Genomic DNA, 20,244 nt, shown 5'->3' with positions numbered 1-20,244 from the left:
CACATATACTAAGCGGACATCTTTACCACTTGAGCTCTCTCCATGTCCCTCTTATACTATATACATATATGCGTGTATATATGTATATATATTTACATACATATTTGGGGATGGTTTGGGGGCCATACCTGGTGGTGCTCAGCGAACACTTATGTAGGGCTGTGAACTGAACCAAGTTTGGACAGGTGCAAGGCAATCAAGCGCCTTAATGATCTCTATGGCCCCACCTTCATGTTTTAAGAAATGTAGTAAGCATAATAAATATTTATTTCTATTTTTAGGGAAGAAAAGAGGTTATAAGAAAATATTGAAGAGAGGATGATCAACTTCACAACAAACTTTATTTACAAAACCATAATTCATCTGCTTTGGCATTGTTATTGATAAAATAATATCTAGAGTTAAGATATTAGCAAAGGCAATACAATGATTTTAACTTTATATAAAACCCAACATTATCTCAGTTTTCTTTTTCTTTGTGGCTCTGAATGCAGCTTGAAATGACACAACAACAGTGATGACAACAACAATAAAAAGAAAAACAACAGCACTTAAAAAATATATATAATGGCCTAAGCAAACCACTTTAATTTTCCATTAAAAAAATAATTGCTATTTACAGAGGACACCCTGGAATGGGATAACTTAAAGATTGGGGCTCAGTTTATCTGGATTTCATAGCATAATATCCACGAGACAATAAAAGTATAAAAATAATATTGGTAAAAGTATAAATTGATATTTTTTTGAAAAATTCACTTATCTACCATCCTGAGGAATTAAGAGAATTATGCCATACATTTTGAGGTTTTAAGTTTTCATTTCTTTTTGCTGATTATCAAAGTCTTGTTTCACATTTATCTTCAGTATAAAATATGATAAACAGTACTCAAAGAAACCTAACAGCCTGTTTTGTAATTCCCCATTAAGCATTAATTCCCAGTTGAGTTTGACTTACTCATGCATTTTATATACATGAATATATGCATGGTTGGTATATGCGTGGGTATTAATGCTTCTTATTAGAATATGAAATTAATGACATGTGTCATTTAGTTGTAAGAAAAATTCTCTCAGATTGGAAGCCTGCTAAGTAATATGTGAAAGAATCTGTTTCTTTCTGCATTTGAAAATACATGTATATTGGGTGAAGGGGCAGAAAGAGAAAGAGGAAGTAGAAGTAGAAGGAAAAAAATTACATTGGCTCAAATATATTCAGATAATCCGAGAGAGCAAAGAAACAAATTAATAAATGCATTTTAAAAAACACTGAAAAATTCTTTAGAAATTTTAAAGTTGATCCATTCATACATATATTAAATAGGAAAAAGGCTGAACAGCATCCATATTATAACTTCATTCATCTAATACACTCCTCAGCTGAAATATCTAATATGGCTTCATCTGTATTCTCTTCTATCTCTGGCAAGTTACCCCAAAGTAGGAAGTTTATACCTGCAAATGAAAGTTCATAAAGTTATTTAGCCCTGGCCAGCTTTATAAGTCAGCATGAAATATGCAAATTAAAACATAATGTTTGCATTAATTTAAAAGAAAAGTTAAAAAATGTACCACAAGTTGGACTGGAGAGAGAGCACAGGAGTTAAGGCACTTATTTTGCACACTGGCCAACCCTGGTTCAATCCCAGGCACTGTCTATGTTCCTTCAGACCCACAAGGAGTGATCCCTGAGCACAGAGTCAGGTGTAAAGCCTGAGCACACCCTGGTGTGACTCAGACTTTCTCCCCCCATCCTACCTTCCTCATAAAAGTGCTACAAATAAAGGATCTGAGGAATATTTATTCAAGTCTTACCTCCAGCTACATTTAGCCATAATCACTGTATACCAAAATTTTAAAAAATCCATTTTAGGGCTGAAGCGATAGAATAGTGAGTAGGCAGGGCACTTCCCTTGCTCACAGTTTATGAGGTTCAATCCCTGGCACCCCATACTGTCCCTGAGCCCTGCTATGAGTAGCACTGTAGCACTGTCAGTTGTTGTTCATCGATTTGTTCGAGCAGGCACCAGTAATGTCTCCATTGTGAGACTTGTTGTTAATGTTTTTGGCATGTCGAATATGACACGGGTAGCTAGCCTGCCAGGCTCTGCTGTGCGGACGGGATACTCTTGGTAGCTTGCCGGGCTCTCCGAGAGGGACAAAAGAATCCAAACCAGATTGGCCTTGTGCCAGGCAAACACCCTACCCACTGTGCTATCGCTCCAGACCTAATCCTTGAAAATAGATCCCCAGGGGCTGGAGCAATAGCACAGGGAGTAGGGCATTTGCCTTGCACGTGGCTGACCCGGGTTCGATTCCCAGCAACCCATATATATATGGTCCCCCGAGTACCACCAGGAGTAATTCTTGAGTGTAGAGCCAGGAATAACCCCTGTGCATTGCTGGGTGTGACCCAAAAAGAAAAAAAACATAGATCCCCAAACAAACAAAAAATCTTTTATAATGATTTTTAAGAATGGAGAGCCTACATCTTTTTAGATTAACTTTCTTTTTCTTTAGACTATACCAAAAACCAAAAAACCCTAAGTCTCATTTTTTCAACAAGCTTAGAGGTAGTTGATGCCTTTTGTTTTGTTTAGTTTTGTTTTTGGGCCACACCCAGCAGTGCTTAGGGCTTACTGCTGGCTCTTTGCTCAGGAATCATTGTTGGCAGGCTCAGGGAACCAGCGGGGGTGCCAAGGATCAAAACTGGTTAGGCTGTGTGAGAGGCAAGTGCCCTACCTGCTGTTACTCTCTCCAGCCCAGCTGGGGCCTTTCTTAACAAGGTTCTGGAGTCAGCTTTAAAATCAAGAGAACCTGAAAGTAAACTAAGGATCAAACATGATGGCCTCTTAGTATCTGTATTGCAAATCATAACACCCCAAATTAGAAGGGGAGTAAGAAGGAATGTACCTGCCACGTAGGCAGGGGTTGGGATGAGGTGGAGGTGGCGGACACTGGGAACAATGGTGGTGGAACGTGTGCACTGATGGAGGGATGGGTGCCAGATCATTGTATGACTGAAATGTAATCATGAAAGTTTGTAACTGTATCTCACGGTGATTCAATAAAAAATAAAATAATAAAATAGAATAAAATAAAGAGAACCATAGCAGGGACACTCAAGCAATGAGCAGGGTAGCCACTGAGCACTGCCAGATATGATCCTCAAACAAACAAAAATAATAAATTAATATTTTTTAAATGAAGAGTATTGTTTAATACAGGTGGTTTTTTTTTGTTAATATGACTATAAAATTTAGGAACAGAGTATAGCAGTCAATACAAAACCAGCATAAAACCTCATTGTGAAAGGATGGCCAGGTTTCGTATTATAGAATTTAATATAATGGTATTTAATATAGTATAGTATCACATAAATGCTAAAGAGATAATGAGATAGTATATTAATGTACTATATCAATATTAATTGAACCCAACAACAACAACAAAAAAATAAGTGAGAGGGGGCTGGAGTGATAGCGCAGCGTGTAGACTTTGCCTTGCATGTGGCAAACCTGGGTTCGAATCCCAGCATCCCATATGGTCCACTGAGCACCGCCAGGAGTAATTCCTTGAGTGCAGAGCCAGGAGTAACCCCTGTGCATTGCCGGGTGTGACCCCAAAAAAAAGCGGGGGGAAAAAAAAGAGAAAAACAAATCTGGGTCAGGAAGATAGCAAAGATTATTTCTAGTTCAAACCACATATGGTCCCTAGCACTCAAAGGTCACTCCCGGGTATAGTCAGAAGCAGATTCTAAATATATTACTGGGTGTGGCCCCAACTCACTCACTGGCCCCCCTACCCCTCCAAATAAATAAAGAAAAAGAAAAACAAATCTCAAGCTGTTCATTTGTGACTGTGGACACAGAAAGACTTAGCAACTCTGAAGACCCACACTGCAGACACTGACAGAAGTTAGATGGAAATGCTAAGACAGAATTAGCCTATTTTAATCCAATTTCTACCACCACCAGTATAACATTCATGTTTATATTACTTTTGCTAAAGTGTAAGCAACCACAAACTAAATATATTATTGTTTTATATGTATCTTTTAAAATTTTCTTTTAAACTATTTAATACTGAGATTTACCTCTGCTCTTCTGTGTAGATTTACCTATGTCCATAACGTGTAGCACTTTTCTTTCTGCAGGAGGGAAAATTTTCATAGAGGCCCTAAGATATACATGTATAAGGATGTACACCGTTGGAGAAACAGTAGAAACAATCAATGATCTCTTGATTGAGATACTAGAATCTAACCAGATGCTGGTGAAAATACAAATGTCTAGCATCATATTTGTATAAATTCTGTTCTGTGTTTTGATTATAAAAAATACAAAATATTCTCCTCGAGAGTTAGGAGGGGGGAAGGAGGGAGGAGGAGACACACACACACACACACACACACACACACACACAGGGTGGGGGAGAGAGAGGAGAGAGAGGGGGAGAGAAAGGGCAGGAGAGACAGGAGAGAGAGATAGGAGAGAGATGAGAGAGAGGAGAGGGGGAGAGAAAGGGGGGTAGAGAGAGGAGAGAGATATAGGAGAGAGAAGAGAGAGAGGAGAGAAAGGGGGGTAGAGAGAGGAGAGGAGTGGGGGGTCTCCCATGGAAGCAACCTGTCAGGGGGTGGGAGGCAGGAGACACTGGTGGTAGGAAATGTATACTGGTGAAGAGATGGATGTTGGAATACTGCGTGACTAAAACTCAATCATAAAAAAAAAATTAAAGAAAAATAATTTTGAAAAAAAAAGAAAAAAGGGTAAGAGAGTACAACAGGTAGAATGTTTGCTTAGCATGCAGCCAGTTAGGGTTTTATCCCTGGTAAAACCATACAGTCCCCTGAGCCCACCTGGAGTGATCTTTGAGCTCAGAGTCAGGAGTAATCCTTGAGTACCACTGGGCGTAGCCCCAAAACAGCAACAAAAAAAAATGAGTGGTGCTTTGCCTCTAGTAACATGACATTGAAGAGTGCACATAATCACCAGAATTACTATGCCAGAGGGGGTGATTAGAACTTGTAAGGATAAATGGAAAGTCGAAGTTCATTTGCCTTTGAGATCATTTACTAATCACAGGGAATTTTAAGTGATGTTTTCTAAGCTTTCCTCAACAAAATTTTAGAAAAGCAGAGCTACACATGAAGACTAACCTAGAACATAAACTTATCGAGGGCTCTTTCAGTTTAAACATTCTAGAATGTTATAAAGCATCTGAAGGTATTCTGTTGATATTACTAATTCTGGTGATCAAGGTTCCAACACCATCAGAAATCCTGTTTATCAAGAACACACACAAAAAGTCTTTAAATCACAATATGTAGGGGCCAGAATGATAGTACTGCAGTTAGAGCACTTGCCTTGCACTAGGCCAGTCAGGGTTGGGCATCCCATAGGGTCTCCCGAGCCTGCTAGGAATGATCCCTGAGCATACAGCGAGGAGTTAAGCCCTGAAAACCGCTGGGTGTAGGTCAAAAAACAAGCAAACAAAAAAAAAATCACAATATTAGGGTTACAAAGAAGTTTGATATTTCTAGAGTCAATATTCAGAGACATGAGTAGCTCTGCACAATTGGTTCAAAGGACAAAAAATAAACTAAGCATTTGGATCTGACAGAAGCAGTACCTTCCTTTCTCTGTTAAGAAAGAGGAAGGAAATCCTGTGATCCGTCTGTTTCTCCTGGATTACATTCAATACAAATGGAAGAATGCTAGGCTTTTCTCTTTGAAAAATTGACTAATATTAAAAAGTAAATCAAAATTGAAAAATCTCCACTTTGTGTTTTGAATTCCATAAAGCAGGAAAAATAGTATCAAAGGAGAAACTTCCTTTAATGTGTCCCATGAGAAACATAAAATTGGAAACCTAAATGAGCAGCCTACATCTCACTTTGCTCATAAATTTATGCCTTCATAATATATTATCATGTTAAATTAAGATCTTCCAATTGAAAGGTAGAGATGCACAATTGAACATGCGGTGATTAAAAAAAGTCGAATCATAATTTAAGGTTTAAAGACCTATCAACTTGGTTGATAGTTCATGATATTTTAGTCTTTAAAGACAAATCATACTTTCAAAAACTGGGATTTAAGTTCTGAAGAAGACTAAAACAAATTGAAACCTGAGACTGTGAGTGCCAAATTGGATTGACAAGTTCTTTTAAGTTAACTCAATCTGTTGTATAAATAGATTCAGACACTGAAAAATGTGTCCTATAACAAAAAAAAATGCTTCATATAATATGAAATGCATTCAGTAAAAATCCTTTCAGAATTGGCTATGCAATTTTCTATTAGACAACTAGTAAAACATATTAGTATTAAATTTCCCTAGGATAAAATTGTATTATAATTTGTTACTATAAATTTATAGATGTCAGAATGTCTATTTTTATGCTGAATCAACATAAATATACTTTGCTATCAAACCTAAATTATTTTACAAATTTTAATAAATTTTCATAAATGGAGATCATAATATCAAGGTCAAAATTTAAAGCAATTAAAACATTTAAGGTTACAAAACTCAGGCTTGAGGCTCTAAAATATAAATAACAAAAATAGAAATGGAAATTGTTGGCTAAGAGGTGTCATAGATATTTGGGATAAAAGAATTAAAGTTTCATCCCAGTGAATCCATCCCAATAATATGGTTTAAAGAAATTACTAAAATTACTTTTTTGGAATTTCAGACACTGCTAGACAAATTTTGGAGGAATATCAGAGATAATTAATTTCTTACCAGAAGAGTCCAGTCTGTTAATACCATAAACTGCCTGGCTGTGAAACATCCAGAAGTGTCCATTATTGCAAGAAAGAAGGCAGGAACAACATGGAACAATCACATGATAACCTACAATGTTCCCACTAAAAAGGAAAGTAAATATTATCTATAATATTTCTCCATATGAGCATTTTTATGTGCTAATATAAAGAGATCACATAAAGACTTCATTTCCTCCTAACAACCTCCATGGCTGTGGTTACAGCTCTACCGTTGAGAGGAAAAACAAAAACAGTTTTTGGGTTAAGTAAAATAATACTACCACAGTCTTCGCTAGTACTGTTTCATAGATTCTCCTACACAAAGCAAGCCTTAGAAGCTATAAAGTTGAGATTTTTACTGTAAAGTACTCCAAATTGATGTGCTGTACACACACAAAATACATAAAATAAACTCAGTGCTATAGGTAAAGGTTTTTTCTTATCCCCAGTACTATGGCAAATTGGATTCTTCTATGTTCTAGTCCCTTGCCAGCAAATTGGATTCTTCTATGTTCTAGTCCCATGAAACTTAAAAACTGTTTCAACAGATGGAGGAGTGGGAAGACAGCATGCGCTTCTCTAAACCAAACACAAGCTGGTTGCTCTACTTTTAGTTTCAGTGTTTTTGAAGGAATTCAGAAATAAAGCAAATCCACAGCCTCTAGAAAAAGTTGCAAAAGTTTTTACTGTCTGCAGGATTATCCATTATAAGTAATTCACTCTTTAACAGTATTTTTAAAAAACTATCTGGTCACTATTAAAGGTCACCATTAAAGTAGTATTCTCATTCATACTTTTGAAAACGTGACATGAATATTCATACATTGGGCTATAAATTTCTATTATAGGTTGTTCCCACCCTGTGAAATGTGGCAGTTAGTCATTTTTGTGAGGCCTATGAAGAAATACTATAAATGGTACTAGACCACCGAAAATGTCTCCTAATCAAAACCTGCTTGAAAAACAAATAAATAAAGGCTAATATGTTTGGGATAAAAGTGACAATTACTTGCAAGACTAAATTCTATGGGTTTAATTGTCACCCATATTCATTCATTCATTTCTTCCTTCAACTAATGTTTACTGAGCACTATTCTCAAAGCTATGAATACAGCAATGGACTAAGTCATTGTTGTCATGAAACTATTCTCGTAGACAAGTTAGATCATTCTAATCTTTGTTAAAACTTCAATGACTTCATACTGGAAAAGAATGATAACAAAACAACAGCCACTGGTTACATGCCCTGGTTGGAGGTGGGGGTGGGAAAGGAAGGGGAGGAGCCGACTGAGTCATCCCTGGCCCAAGAGGTGCTTCAGTCTAGTCCTTTCTTGTGCTCTGAATCTTGTGTGCTGAATGAGGCAAATACAAAGGATTCTATATTCCTGGAGAAAACTTTGGATAGTCCCATCATGGCTGCAAAAATCTGCAATTTAGAATTCAGGGACATTTCCACTGCCCTGGTTAGATAGAGGGAGTCTAACTGAACTTTTTATGTCTCCAGAGGACAGTTGTGTCCCATTCTAGTCACACTATAGATGACTAGTTCTGCTCCATGTTCAAAATCTCAAGGATTATTAAGCCCTTGATATGTGCTAGGCTGAATCAAGATAGATGCTATCAGTATAAAGCGTGCTCTATATTTCAAAGACTAAAGAATAAAACAAAATATTTTGTTGATACTCATTAGGATATTTAAATGTTGAAATAAACATCTTGGATATATGACATTAAAAAATCTGATTGAAGTGAACTTCACTTGTTTCTTTTTATGCTTTAAAATGTGGTTAAAATGTGATTAATAGAAAATCTTCTAAAATTTACTAATATACTTTACCAATACGCATATTAAATAAATAAGTTTAGAGGTTTGGAAGCATAAGTTTGCTCAAGATCACATCAAGAGTAAGAATAAGAGGTGTTGGGAGATAGTATGGTGGTTAGGTTACTTAGGCCTGATTTGGGCTGGATTCTTAGTACCACAGAATCCCTTGAACATCACCAGGTGCAGCCCTGGAATCCCTTGAGCATTACCAGGTGCAGTCCCTGGAGGCCCCTTAGCACTGCCAGGGTGGCCAGGGTCAATCCCTGCCTATATAGGGACAGAGAAGCACCACATCCTTGAATCCTTGTTACAAAGTGCAGATTCAGTTAACCAGAGAATTATTGGTAGGACCATAGTAGTCCTATGCACTGCTGGGAGTGTGCCCACATTCCCCAAAAATGAGTAAGGATCAGGGAGAGGAAGTTAGGGCTGGAGACCACATTCAATCCCTGATATGGGACGGTCCCCTCAGCTCCATCAGGAGCAACCCTAAAAGCGCTAGAAGTAGTAAAGCCAGGGCATATATATTTTTTTCGTAAAGAAATCTTATTCAAAGGGGAGAGAGAAAAGATAATGCATTCAAGAGAGACTATAGGTTTCTCCAGAGAGAAGAGAGAACCCCATGAAGTAAAAGGAATTACACAACCATCAAACCTGATTTTTGACTGTATCTCCAAATTTTATCCCAATTACATTGTCTTGTACAGGAAATTAAAAATTATTTGTAAATGCCTTTAAAAATATCAGGAAATATACAAATGTAAAGCCTTTTAAAAATGTTTTTGAAATAAGACTTCAAAAATAGTTTAAATAGTTTTTCAATAGATTAATGTATGAGGGGCTGGAGCGATAGCACAGTGGGTAGGGCGTTTGCTTTGCACGCGGCTGACCCGGATTCGAATCCCAGCATCCCATATGGTCCCCTGAGCACCGCCAGGGATGATTCCTGAGTGAAGAGCCAGGAGTGACCCCTGTGCATCGCCAGGTGTGACCCAAAAACCAAAAAAAAAAAAAAAAATAGATTAATGTATGAGTTACAACCAGTGTCTGAAAGAGGCAATCAAGCCTTTCTCTGTGTTTTAGGTTGACATTCAATCTCCCAAACCCAACGCTATCTAGAATTGTGCCATGTGTTACCATTTCAAGCAAGCAATGTTCTTCAGTTTACAATTGCAGATTTCAGTGAAATAGCATCTTCCAATGAAGTCCACTGCACTGGAAACGGAAAAGCAAAGAGATAAATGTACATTAAAAAATTATAAACACATACACACTATTATCTATTTAACTATTTCTAAGTATATAGTTCAGAAATGTATATTTACATTTTGTGCAACCAATCTCATATTGCAAAACTAAAAGTCTGTACTCATTAAACAGTAACTTCCCATTTTCCTTCCCACATACACTCTGGCACCATTCTAATTTCTGCTTCTAAGAAGCTGACCACTTAATACCACATAAGTGGAATCATACAGTATTTGTTTTGTTGTGACAGGCTCATTTTATTATTATGGGCTACTATATGTGGTGCCAGGGACTGAAACAAGGTAGGCCTCTTGCAAGGCAAGCACCTTACTTATACTATCTCTCTGGCCTCTGATGTCTTACTTTACTTAACATAATGTCCTCAAGGTCCATCCATGTTCTGCATATGAAAAGATATTCTTTTCTTGAAGGGGTGCTCAGGGACCAATCCCAGCAATATACTGCCAGCAGTTCAGTGCTAGGGGCCACCAGGGCTGCACTCAGCAGACATGGGGGGTGGGGGAGAGAAAACAGTGGGTGATGATGGTGGTGGATATAGGAATGTATTGCCAGGTATTTAAGTCAGTGACTCAAAAATGAAGACATATGCTGGAGATAGTACAGGGGGTAAGGTGATTGCTTTGAACAAAGTCAACTCCAATTGATTCCCTTGTTGAATTGTCTCCCTGCCCTACTCTTCCTCCCTGTCTTCCTTCTTTCTTTCTTTTCTCAGGGCTGGGAATTGAACCCTGGGCCTTACACATGCAAAGCAAGTGCTATACCACTAAGCTACATTCCAGCCCAGATCTTCATTTTCAAAGGTGAAAACTCATTGTATATATATAACACACTTAGTTTACTCACTATATGTTCACAGACTTCATCTTTTGGCTATTGTGAATAATGCTGCTAAAAAATGGGTTTGCAAATATATTACAGATTACATATTGAATTTTTAAAAATTATATATCCAAGATGTGGGATTGCTGCATCACATAGCAATTCAATTATGTTTTTTTTTTTTGAGTTGTCATAGTTTTCATTTCAGCTACACCATTTTACATTCCTACCAGCAGTGTATAAGGGCTCTGACTTTTCCATATTGTAATTATTGGTTGTGACTGAATACATTTTATTCTATTTAGTATGAATTTTGTTGACCTATACCTGAGACTTTAAAGAATTCTATGAGTTGCTATTTGTAAGATTATTATATTCAACATATCTTTCATGTAAAAGATCTTTTCTTTTTGGGCCTGGGGTTCTTCAGGGTTACACCTGGAAGTGCCAGGGAAATTATGTGATCCTGGAGTTCACACCTGGCATGCACTCTAGACCTTTAAGCTACATTTCTGGCCCCTCTATTAACAATCTTTTATGTGTTCATTGATTGATGTACATGTTGCACACTAATCCATCACTACTGTAATTTCTATAAAGAGCAGACAATAGGAAAAACCTGATTCTCTGGTCTAACATAACAACTCACAGCTGAGCTTTCCTTATGACTGTCTTATTACTTACCACAGTTACTGAATTGGCTAGTGTTTTTAATTTGTATGTGTGCTACTAAGAAGAAAAAGCACTAGCAACAAATCATAGACACTTTGAAAGTAGGGGGTTTTAAATTTATTGCCTAGCACTTCTTCTCCTTTCAACACATAGATATTAAAAACATTAACCCACTTATCTTTGCAATAAATGATAATGTTTGACTTTGCCATTGGCCATAGCTACATTTAAACCAAGTCAGAAAAGATTTCAAGATAAAGGGGCTGGAGAGATTGCCTTGTAAACTGTCAACCCTAATTCTATCCCTGGTATCACTCTCCAGGTACTTCTAGAGATCACTACTGGTTGTGGCTCAAACCTCTGTATGCACATCCCCCTACCCCACACACACAAAATCAAGGGAGGAAGAATACACAATGCTGGGTATACTTAAATTAAAAAAGGAATCTATATTATCATGAAACTAATCTTAAAGATTTTTAGTCTGCCTCCTTTGGCTCTGTTTCAAAGAATCACTGTATATCTAAATCTTGGATAATTACTGCATTTTAATAATAAAGTATGTGATAAGTAAGTTCCAATAGGAATAAATACTGAAAATCATATAGGGAATTGACATATTGGTTGTGGAAAGAGAAAGTAGATATCTTTTTTTTTTGTTTGTTTGTTTTTTGGGTCACACCCAGCGATGCTCAGGGGTTACTCCCGGCTTTGCACTCAGGAATTACTCCTGGCAGTGCTTGGGGGACCATATGGGATGCCAGGGATCAAACCCGGGTTGGCCTCGTGCAAGGCGAATGCCCTACCCGCTGTGCTATTGCTCCGGCCCAGATATCTTTTTTCAAAGCTAGGAAAAGGTATAATTGAGAGAAATAAAATGGCTATTTTTTTTATATTTATTTCTCAAATCTGTATATATATTGGGTTTTTTTTGAGTTGGGGGTTGGTAGGGCTTAGGCCTGGCTCTGCACTCAGAGATCATTCCTAGCTAGGGTGCAAGGTATCAAACCCTGGCCAGCCTCAGGCAAGGAAAATGCCCAACCCCTTATGCTGTTTCCTTCCCCCCAATTAATTTTATTAAGAAAATTATGTCTCTCTCATACACACACTCACTTCCAAATTCATCGTCTGTGTGCTTAAGTCTTTCTTCACTTTGCAATGACTTTTGTACTATCACATCGCAAACACTTTTTTGTATTATCTTTCCAGCCCAGTTACTTTCCAAATAGGAAGCAAACTTTTTTAAAGATTCTACACCAAAGTGTGTGGTGACTAAACACAGAATTTAAAATGATTTAATTATGCAAACGAGTAATACTCAAACTAGACTTTCTTGGGCACTCTTAGTTCATTCCATAAAAATGTCTCTTATTCAGCAAAAAGGAATTTTAGAGAAAAGAATACTGAATTCCATAGACAGGAATCTATTTATAGATGAAATCCTGGATTCAGCCTGCCTATTACGAATAATGGTAGGGGATTTTTTTTTGGGGGGGGAATGTAAAACTTTTTTTTTTTTTTTTGCTTTTTGCATCACACCCAGCAATGCACAGGGGTCACTCCTGGCTCATGCACTCAGGAATCACCCCTGGCGGTGCTCAGGGGACCATATGGGATGCTGGGATTTGAACCCGGGTTGGCCGCGTGCAAGGCAAACGCCCTACCCGCTGTGCTATCACTCCAGCCCCAGGGAAAAGTAAAACTTAATGGGGGGGAAAAAAAAAGAAAAAAAAAAACCCCAAACTGAAAACCTTTCCAACAGCACAGGAATCTTGCTGGCATGTACCTAAAGTCGAGGTTGGACTTCGGCCTTGAGATAGGCTGGTAGGACTGGGCGTGTGGGATGCAACCGCGGGGATGTGGTCACATGGCGATAATTAATGGACCCAGAAGCATTACATCAGGCGTGACCGCCCTGGCTACACCACAGACTCGGGTCCAGACAGGCTGCCCGCTGAGTCCTACTCCGAGGGGATGAGACTGTCGGGAGTGGCCGACCCAGCTCACTGGTAACCTCCAGGCCGAGGTTCGAGTCCCCGGCCGTCCACTCGCCCCACTGCCCGCCGCTAGCTCGACTTACTTGGTAGGCGGGATGTCTGTGGAGAAAAGGTCTATCTCAGTGTCAGCCAGCAGGACGGCCTTCATGCCCCGAGAGCTGAGCACTTGCTTACAGAATTTACAGCACAGGATGGACACGCACCGGTCCTTGAAATGACAGAGACTGGTAGACATGACGTCCCGGGGTCCGGCGTGGGGGAGGTTTGGCCGGGGGGGAGACAAGAGCAATTTCTTTCTGGTTTGATTCTCCTAGGCAAAAAAAAAAAAAAAAAAAAAAAAAAAAATCAAACCGTGATAAAGTCTCGAGCCAGTCTCTGCCCTAAAATAGGGGCGGAAAGGAGGTCTCTTATTTCCCCGTCGTGCTAGGGAACCCGGGAGAAGCAACACATCAGACGTTCCTGTCAGCTCCTGGCGAAGGGAGAGGGGTTTGCAGCGGGGGAGCCGCGGGGCCGCGGAGTTTGCACTCCGGCTTCCCCCTTCCCGCCGGCTCCTCCAGCGATTCCCTCAGCGGCTCCAGCAAACGTCTCGCTGAAAGCTTCTCTCTGAGGATGCCCGGCCCCCAGCCTCAGGTTCCTTCCTCGCCCCAGCCGAGCATCCCTCCCCACGCCCCCTAGGAAACCTTTCTCCGCGTCCCAGGACGGGGAAGTCTCACTTTTCAACCAGTAGGGACGATTCCTGGTTCCCCCGAGTCCTCCCGCGCCCCTCCACTCCGCTGAACGTGATCGCCGGTCCCCACCCCCAGCCCTCGGCGCGCCGGCCCTCGCGCCGTGAATTCGCGGATCCTGCGCTTGCCCTCGAGCCTCTCGCCGTCCCCGGAGCTCTCTCCCCGAGCGGCAGCTCCCCAGAGCACGGGGGGGGGGTTGCCGGAAGGACGGAGGAGAGGCTGCTTTCTGGCTCCCTGGCACCGAACACGTTGGTTTTTTGCTCTCTCTTCCGCTCTCTCTGCCTTCCCGACCGGCTGTCAGTTTGAATTGCCAGCGCCGCGCACCGATTGGGAGAACGAGAGTTCGCCCACGTCCCGCATTGGAAGGCTTCGGAGCACCTCCTGGCGAATGTCAGTGGCGGGGAGCATGTATGCCCCGCCTCTGTAACGGTACGGAGATCCAGTGAGGCTTCTGGTTGGCCAAGCTTGGCTCCGCCTCCGGCCTCATTGGCAGGCTCCTTGGAGAAAGCGGCGAGGCAAGGCCTTTCTCACTTCTTATTGGAAGCTGTTCCACAGTCCCACCGACCTCTACTCTCTATTGGTTAGAATTCTCCGCAACGCCCCTACTCTCTACTCGGGTTCAATTGGTTCTTCCTTCTCCCAGGAGTTTGTGTTTGGTAGTTGGTTCCGTCTTGACCCCGCCTATTAATTCTACTTTAGGGTTCTGGCAGCCCGGGGAGGAGCTTACTCTGTAACTACGCCTCGAAGGTGCTAGTCACACCTCCAAGTTTCGCCAGCCCCTCCTCCTCATTCCGGGCCTCTCGCGACCAACTATTCCCATTGGCTACCGGCCCCATCGGTCGATAGAAAACGGGCGGTGATTGGCAAGGGGGTGGGCTCTACTTCCCGGCGGGGTACTGCAGAGTTGGCGGAGGCTCCTCTGGGGACTTGGAGACCGATCTGCGTAGAAGCGGGTGGCGGGGCAGAAAGGGGAGGAGAGCTCAGAGTGGGAAGCGGACCCCGGGGCCTGGGACCCGTCGCGTCAGAGCCAGGTAAAGGCTCCTTCCCCCTTCCCTTTCTTCTGCGCGGCCGCCTGACGGAATCCCCGGCCGAACAAACCCTGGCAGCGGCGGGAAGGAGAGGGCGCGGATGCTGCCTGCGGTATCGCTTTGGCGGTGCCGCCCGAAATCCCTCCCAGACCGCCCCCTCCCACCCCGACCCTCTCTGAATCTCCCAGTGCAGCCCATAATACTTCTCAGGACCGCGTCTCTCCGCCCTTCGCCGCCGAGCCTGGGACTCAGCCCTGGCTCACATGCCTCCGCGCAGCCCGCACCCAACCCCCCGCCCCAAGTCAGCTCGGTCCACCGCGGGGCTACAAGCCGATGGCATCACTAGTAATCATCGAACTGTCCTCCTCCCCGGCTTCCAAGCCCTGGCGGACGGTCGGTTTGCAAGCCCGGGAACACAGAAGGATGGGTGTTCCGCATTGCTTCCGGGGCTCTTCCCCTGCCCCTGTCTCCGGCCGCCCCGGAATGGCTCTGCTCGCACTCGCGTCCTCAGATCCATATCTGGGTCCCCAAAGTTGCTCATATCCTCGCACTCCACGTACCAGCGTGGCCCGTGCCAGTCTTTTGAACAGCCTCCTCGGCCCACCGGTCGTCTTCAGCCACTTGCCCACTCCCCATCTTCCAGGCGCGTGCAGAAGGAAGGTCGTTCTGCCCTACGCTGGTGCAGCCTCTGGACCCCACCTTACGCCCCCCGCCCCTCCCAGCTTCCTGCCCGCCTGGAGCACCACGCCATCCCGGCTCCCTCCAGCTCCCTCGGTGCGGTCCTTTCCGGGCGCGGGAAGTGGGAGACGCGAGCGGGAACCTCCCGCTCCGGCGCGGGGAGAGCCAGGGCGGCCTAGGAGCGAGGGTCGCCGGGCACGCGGGGGATCGAGGCTCGGCTCCGCTTCCCCCGCCCGCTTCCTTCCCGCCGACCCGGCCTGGGCCCGGGAGTGCTCTCGGGTACCGGCGGGGGTGCGAGGAGTTGTGGCCCCGACTCTCGTCTATCCCCCCCACCCCCAAACACTCCCCACCCTCCGCCTGGAAATTGCCTGGAATTGGGTGCGGTATCTGGGATCTCTGATCTTGGATGGCAAAAATGGTCGGGGAGGGCAATTACAGTCACTCTGGTGGCTGCCTAGGGGGAGGCGGCGGCTACCTTCCGCCCTCCGCCCCCAACCCCCCGCCCTCCGGCCCCAGGTTTTCCCGACTCCGACCCTTGCCTCTAACCCGTTTCCTGCTTCTGCCGACCACATTGTTTTCCTGGATGTGTCCCGTGCATAGCAGGGTTTTTCCTGCTGATCTCTTCCCCCCTCCCCCCCACGTTTGGCTGCCAAGAGAAGCTAGTAACCAAAAACAAAACAACTGGGAGGAGAAGCGGGAGGGGAAGAAAAGTTGTGCCCGGGTGGCTGGTCCCTCCCGGGCTTTGATCCCCTTTGATGTCCAGGGAGTTGCCCCCGCCGCGGGTCAGGGGCCACGTCGGAGACTGAGCCAGGAGAGCTCCCTCCGGCTTGGCCGCTGCCCAGCCCTGGTGGGGCTCGGGAGGGCCGCGGAGGTGCCGCAGTCCCAGCTTGGAGTCCCGCGTTCCCGCCGCAGTCCCCACCCGCAGCCCGTGCAGGCGGCAGCCCCAAAAGTGTTTTCTTTCAGCCTGAACACAAAATCCGGAGGGAGCTTCCTTCCTCCCTACCTCGCCGCACCCGCACTCTGCGGAGCGCGAGGCGTTCGTTCGGCCGAGATGAATGGGCCCAGGCCGAGCTCGGAACGCCGTCCCCTACCCCACCCCTCGGCGATTAGGATCTGCGCCGGGGCTAATCGCCCCCTCCCCTTTTCCCTGCGTTTACAGGCAACTGAACCGGAGCAAACGACTTCCGATCCAGTCCGCGCTGCTTGCTCCCGTTTGGGATTTGATTTGCAGCATCTTCCAGCCTGTGCAACAAAAACCCGCGAAGCACGCCCAGCCCTCCCCCTGCACCCCGATACGCACCCACTCCCTCCCGGGGGATACAGCTGGGCGCGTCCACACCCCCACGCCCCCCACACCATGTTGTGCGGAAGGACTTCCACTCCCTGCCTGTGTCGTTGATGTCAGACCCCAGACCAGCCTCCGGGCGCTGCAGTTCTCCCGGCTAATGCTGAGGCTGCGGCTCCGGCTCTAGCGCAGGAACCAGAGGCTGCCGCGCCCGGCCCCAGCGCCCACCGTCTGCATGTGCCCGCCGTAGCCGCCTGCCCATTCCGCAGCCCGCAGCCTGCGCTCCCCGGAGCGCTGGAGACCACCGCGGGGGGCCCCTTCAGCCCTCGAGAGAAGCGGTCTTGGAGGTATTGATTTCGGTGGTTGGATTTCCCCCCGTGGATCTATAAATTCACCATTTGAATTTGGAAGAAAGAAGGAAAAATGACGTCTCCGGCCAAATTCAAAAAGGATAAGGAGATCATAGCAGAGTATGACACTCAGGTCAAAGGTAAGGGCTTTGAAAAATAGCATAATGCGTCTGTGCTGTGGCTCACTGAGGCATGCATTTCCACCCAGATTCTCAGGATGTTCGGTTCTTTGGGTGGAGCAGAGGGGCTAGGCTGGCCCCAGAGGTGGTCTCCTAGGCAGATCTTATTCCTGGGATGGGCAGTGCCATGGGCCACATGCTCTGGAAAGGAATTTTCAGAGCGGGGCTCTAGATTGGCCTCTGTCCTGCTGACCATTTGGGGGGGCAGCCCTTTCCTCCAGGCTGGATGCGGGGAGGGGAGGGAGGTTCCTGGAGAGAAGGGGCAGTTTCCTTTTGGGTGCTTGGCTCAGGTTTCCTTGAAGGACAGCTACAATCTGACAGGTGTGTGGGAATTTATTTCAGAGGTGGGAGTGGACACCAGGCTTCCAGGTCCAGAAGGGCAGCCTTGGGGAGATGTGCCATTTGGAGGGGCCCTTTTTTCCACTACCCCCCCCCCGCCCCTTTTTTTTTAAAAATGCACTACTGTATCAAAAAAAAAAAAAGACATTTGCTAGTGCTTGGGATACAGACAGTCTGTAGCAGCCGAGGGTACACCTGGTAAATGCCTAGTCTTAGATTGCCCTGTGTTCGTTAGGTGATCGGAGAACAGAAAGAATAAGGTCACTCTTCTGTGGTCTCCGCCCTCACCTAAACCTGAGTGGATTGGGATGGAAGAATTGCCATTCTGAAGAATGGGAAGACATAATTGTTTAACCCTTTCGTGTTGTCACTCTCTGCTCCAGATTACATGTCTTTAAAGGCCCCCTTCTCTCTCTGTACAAAAATGTGAATGGTAAAGCCAAAGGTGGACCTGGAGAAGACATGTGACCTGTGTGCACATGCGGTTCGATTTCGGTTTGGCACCTGAATCAGAGCCCCTTCCCAGGTAGCCTTCGTAGCAGCAGTTCCCCCCCAGGAGCGATTTCTGCCTATTAAAGGGCCCCAGCATGTGTTTGTGCAAGGTACTGCCCTTTTTTGGCTAGTGACTGGGAAGAGCCATGTAGCTTTAGCCCTTGAGACCTCCGCTGAGGACTGGGAGATGTGGGTGGCCTTGAATGTTGCACCACATGGAGGAAGCTCTGGGTTTTCCTTTGTTTCAGAGTACAGAGGGAGGGGCCCCTGTTCTATCTCTGCATCAATGGAAGGAGACCTTTTCCTATCACAGAGGACTTAGAAGGGCCTCGTCTTCTCTCTGACACCTTGCTGGGGTGGGGGTAGGGCGGACTTGAAATGGACAGTTGCCTTGCCTTAGAGGATTGGAAGGTGGTATGGAGTCCCTATTGTGCTTGTAGGATCTTTTTAATGTCACCTGCTTGGTCAGTGCTGGAGGTACCCTAAGGGACTTTGTATCCACTTGGTTGCAAATATTTTTTTTTTTTTGCAGAGATGGGGGAGTTGACTGATTAATAGCTTCAGCTGAACTGGAATTGGGAGAAGTGTTGTAGCGAGTTATAATTGAGGTCTTGGCCTCTTGTCACTGTTCATAATCTGGGCCTGTTTTTGTAAACAATAGACCACTGGCCTGTGTCCTGTCTAGATGCAGTCTGCTCTTGGAATCCCCCCCTGCAATTTTAACTAGATTATGTCATTCCATTTTACACATCCTATTCTTGACTGTTGCCATAGGGAGTGTTAATAACTTTGACTTTCCCAGATTTCTCTGTTGAAGCATGCCATTTGTCTAAGGTGCAAAGTGATTTTTTACATGTTTTTTGTTTTTTTTGTTGTTGTTGTTTTGAAGGGTGCAGTCTTGATAGGTGTTAATAGGACTGTATCTGCTTGTTTCTTATTGGTGAAGGTTTCTCATGAGTTTCAAAATTAAACACTTTGTGTATTTACAAACATTGCTCATTGAGATGAGGTAATACAGTTGGCTACTTGGAGTTTCTCTTCAACCTTGCAAAAATAAAAGGGGGGCCGTTTTGCTTTGCTCTGATATGTTTTCTTTGTAATATTCAGTATTACAGAATTTTATAGGTGATTGAGCATGATGTCTTATCCAGAGGTGTCCTAACATTAGGAATTTTAGGACTGATACGAATACTCAGCCCCTCATCTTACAGCTGAGGAGAGTTCAGAGAAATTATGAGGCTTATCCAGGGCACTGGTAGATCTGAAACTAGAAACAAGTTACAGATTCCCAAGTTTCTTTTCTATTCTCGTTTTATATATAATGAAAGCTTGACCAGAGTAGGGAAAAGAAATCTTAAACAAAATTTGGCCAGGGATGTAGTTTAGTGGTAGATCATTCGCCTTGCATGTGTGAGGCCTTGGATTTGATCCTGGGCACTGTGTTTAAAAAAAAAACGCCCAAATTTGTTAATAAGTATAGTACTTAAAAAAAAAGATTACAATAGATTACATTTGGGTATGCCTATGTTCCAAATATACCCCGATACACACACACACACACACACACACACACACACACACACATATATATCCCCTATATATACACACACACACTACATATATATATATATACATATATATATATATAAAATATCACCTTCCTTATATAAGCTCTCCTTAGATCACATAGCCAAGCCATAAAACCTTAACTCCATTTGTTTCTGGGGACTAGAGATGTATCCTCTCCCTCACAGAACTTAGGTTTTAGAACTCATACACTTGTGTGACAAGGGCCTTGAGTTCTAGTTTGGCT

General features: G+C 44.0%; 2 protein-coding genes across 11 annotated transcripts in view; one reads left to right on the top strand and one right to left on the bottom strand.

Annotated features, from left to right (window-relative positions):
• Nucleotides 1-412: 412 nt before the first annotated feature.
• Nucleotides 413-14,854, bottom strand: FAM72A (family with sequence similarity 72 member A). 3 transcript variants are annotated; one of them, XM_004610062.2, is made up of 5 exons: nucleotides 14,069-14,102; nucleotides 13,439-13,665; nucleotides 9,736-9,813; nucleotides 6,751-6,875; nucleotides 413-1,455 (listed from the first exon to the last, which is right to left on the bottom strand). In XM_004610062.2, exons 2-5 carry the CDS (start codon nucleotides 13,588-13,590, stop codon nucleotides 1,361-1,363), a joined length of 450 nt encoding a protein of 149 aa, XP_004610119.1. In that variant the 5' UTR covers nucleotides 13,591-13,665; nucleotides 14,069-14,102; the 3' UTR covers nucleotides 413-1,360. The 3 variants fall into 3 exon arrangements, with proteins under 3 accessions (XP_004610119.1, XP_055000760.1, XP_055000759.1); XM_055144785.1 differs by lacking the exons at nucleotides 413-1,455; nucleotides 14,069-14,102 and adding exons at nucleotides 5,387-5,465; nucleotides 14,808-14,854; XM_055144784.1 differs by lacking the exon at nucleotides 413-1,455 and adding an exon at nucleotides 5,387-5,465.
• A 122-nt stretch (nucleotides 14,855-14,976) lies between these two features.
• SRGAP2 (SLIT-ROBO Rho GTPase activating protein 2) overlaps nucleotides 14,977-20,244 on the top strand; it is a 291,283-nt gene continuing 286,015 nt past the window's right edge. For all 8 annotated transcript variants that reach the window (XM_004610061.2, XM_055144899.1, XM_004610060.2 and 5 more), the window contains exons 1-2: nucleotides 14,977-15,111; nucleotides 16,946-17,561. In XM_004610061.2, coding sequence (XP_004610118.1) covers nucleotides 17,495-17,561 — 67 coding nt within the window. In that variant the 5' untranslated portion in view covers nucleotides 14,977-15,111; nucleotides 16,946-17,494. The remainder of the gene's footprint in view (nucleotides 15,112-16,945; nucleotides 17,562-20,244) is intronic.

The sequence above is a fragment of the Sorex araneus genome, chromosome 7 (genome assembly GCF_027595985.1).
Source record: "Sorex araneus isolate mSorAra2 chromosome 7, mSorAra2.pri, whole genome shotgun sequence".
In the NCBI taxonomy this organism is placed as follows: domain Eukaryota; kingdom Metazoa; phylum Chordata; class Mammalia; order Eulipotyphla; family Soricidae; genus Sorex; species Sorex araneus.
Note: the sequence above shows the minus strand (reverse complement) of the source record. Positions and strands in the feature narration are given on the sequence as shown.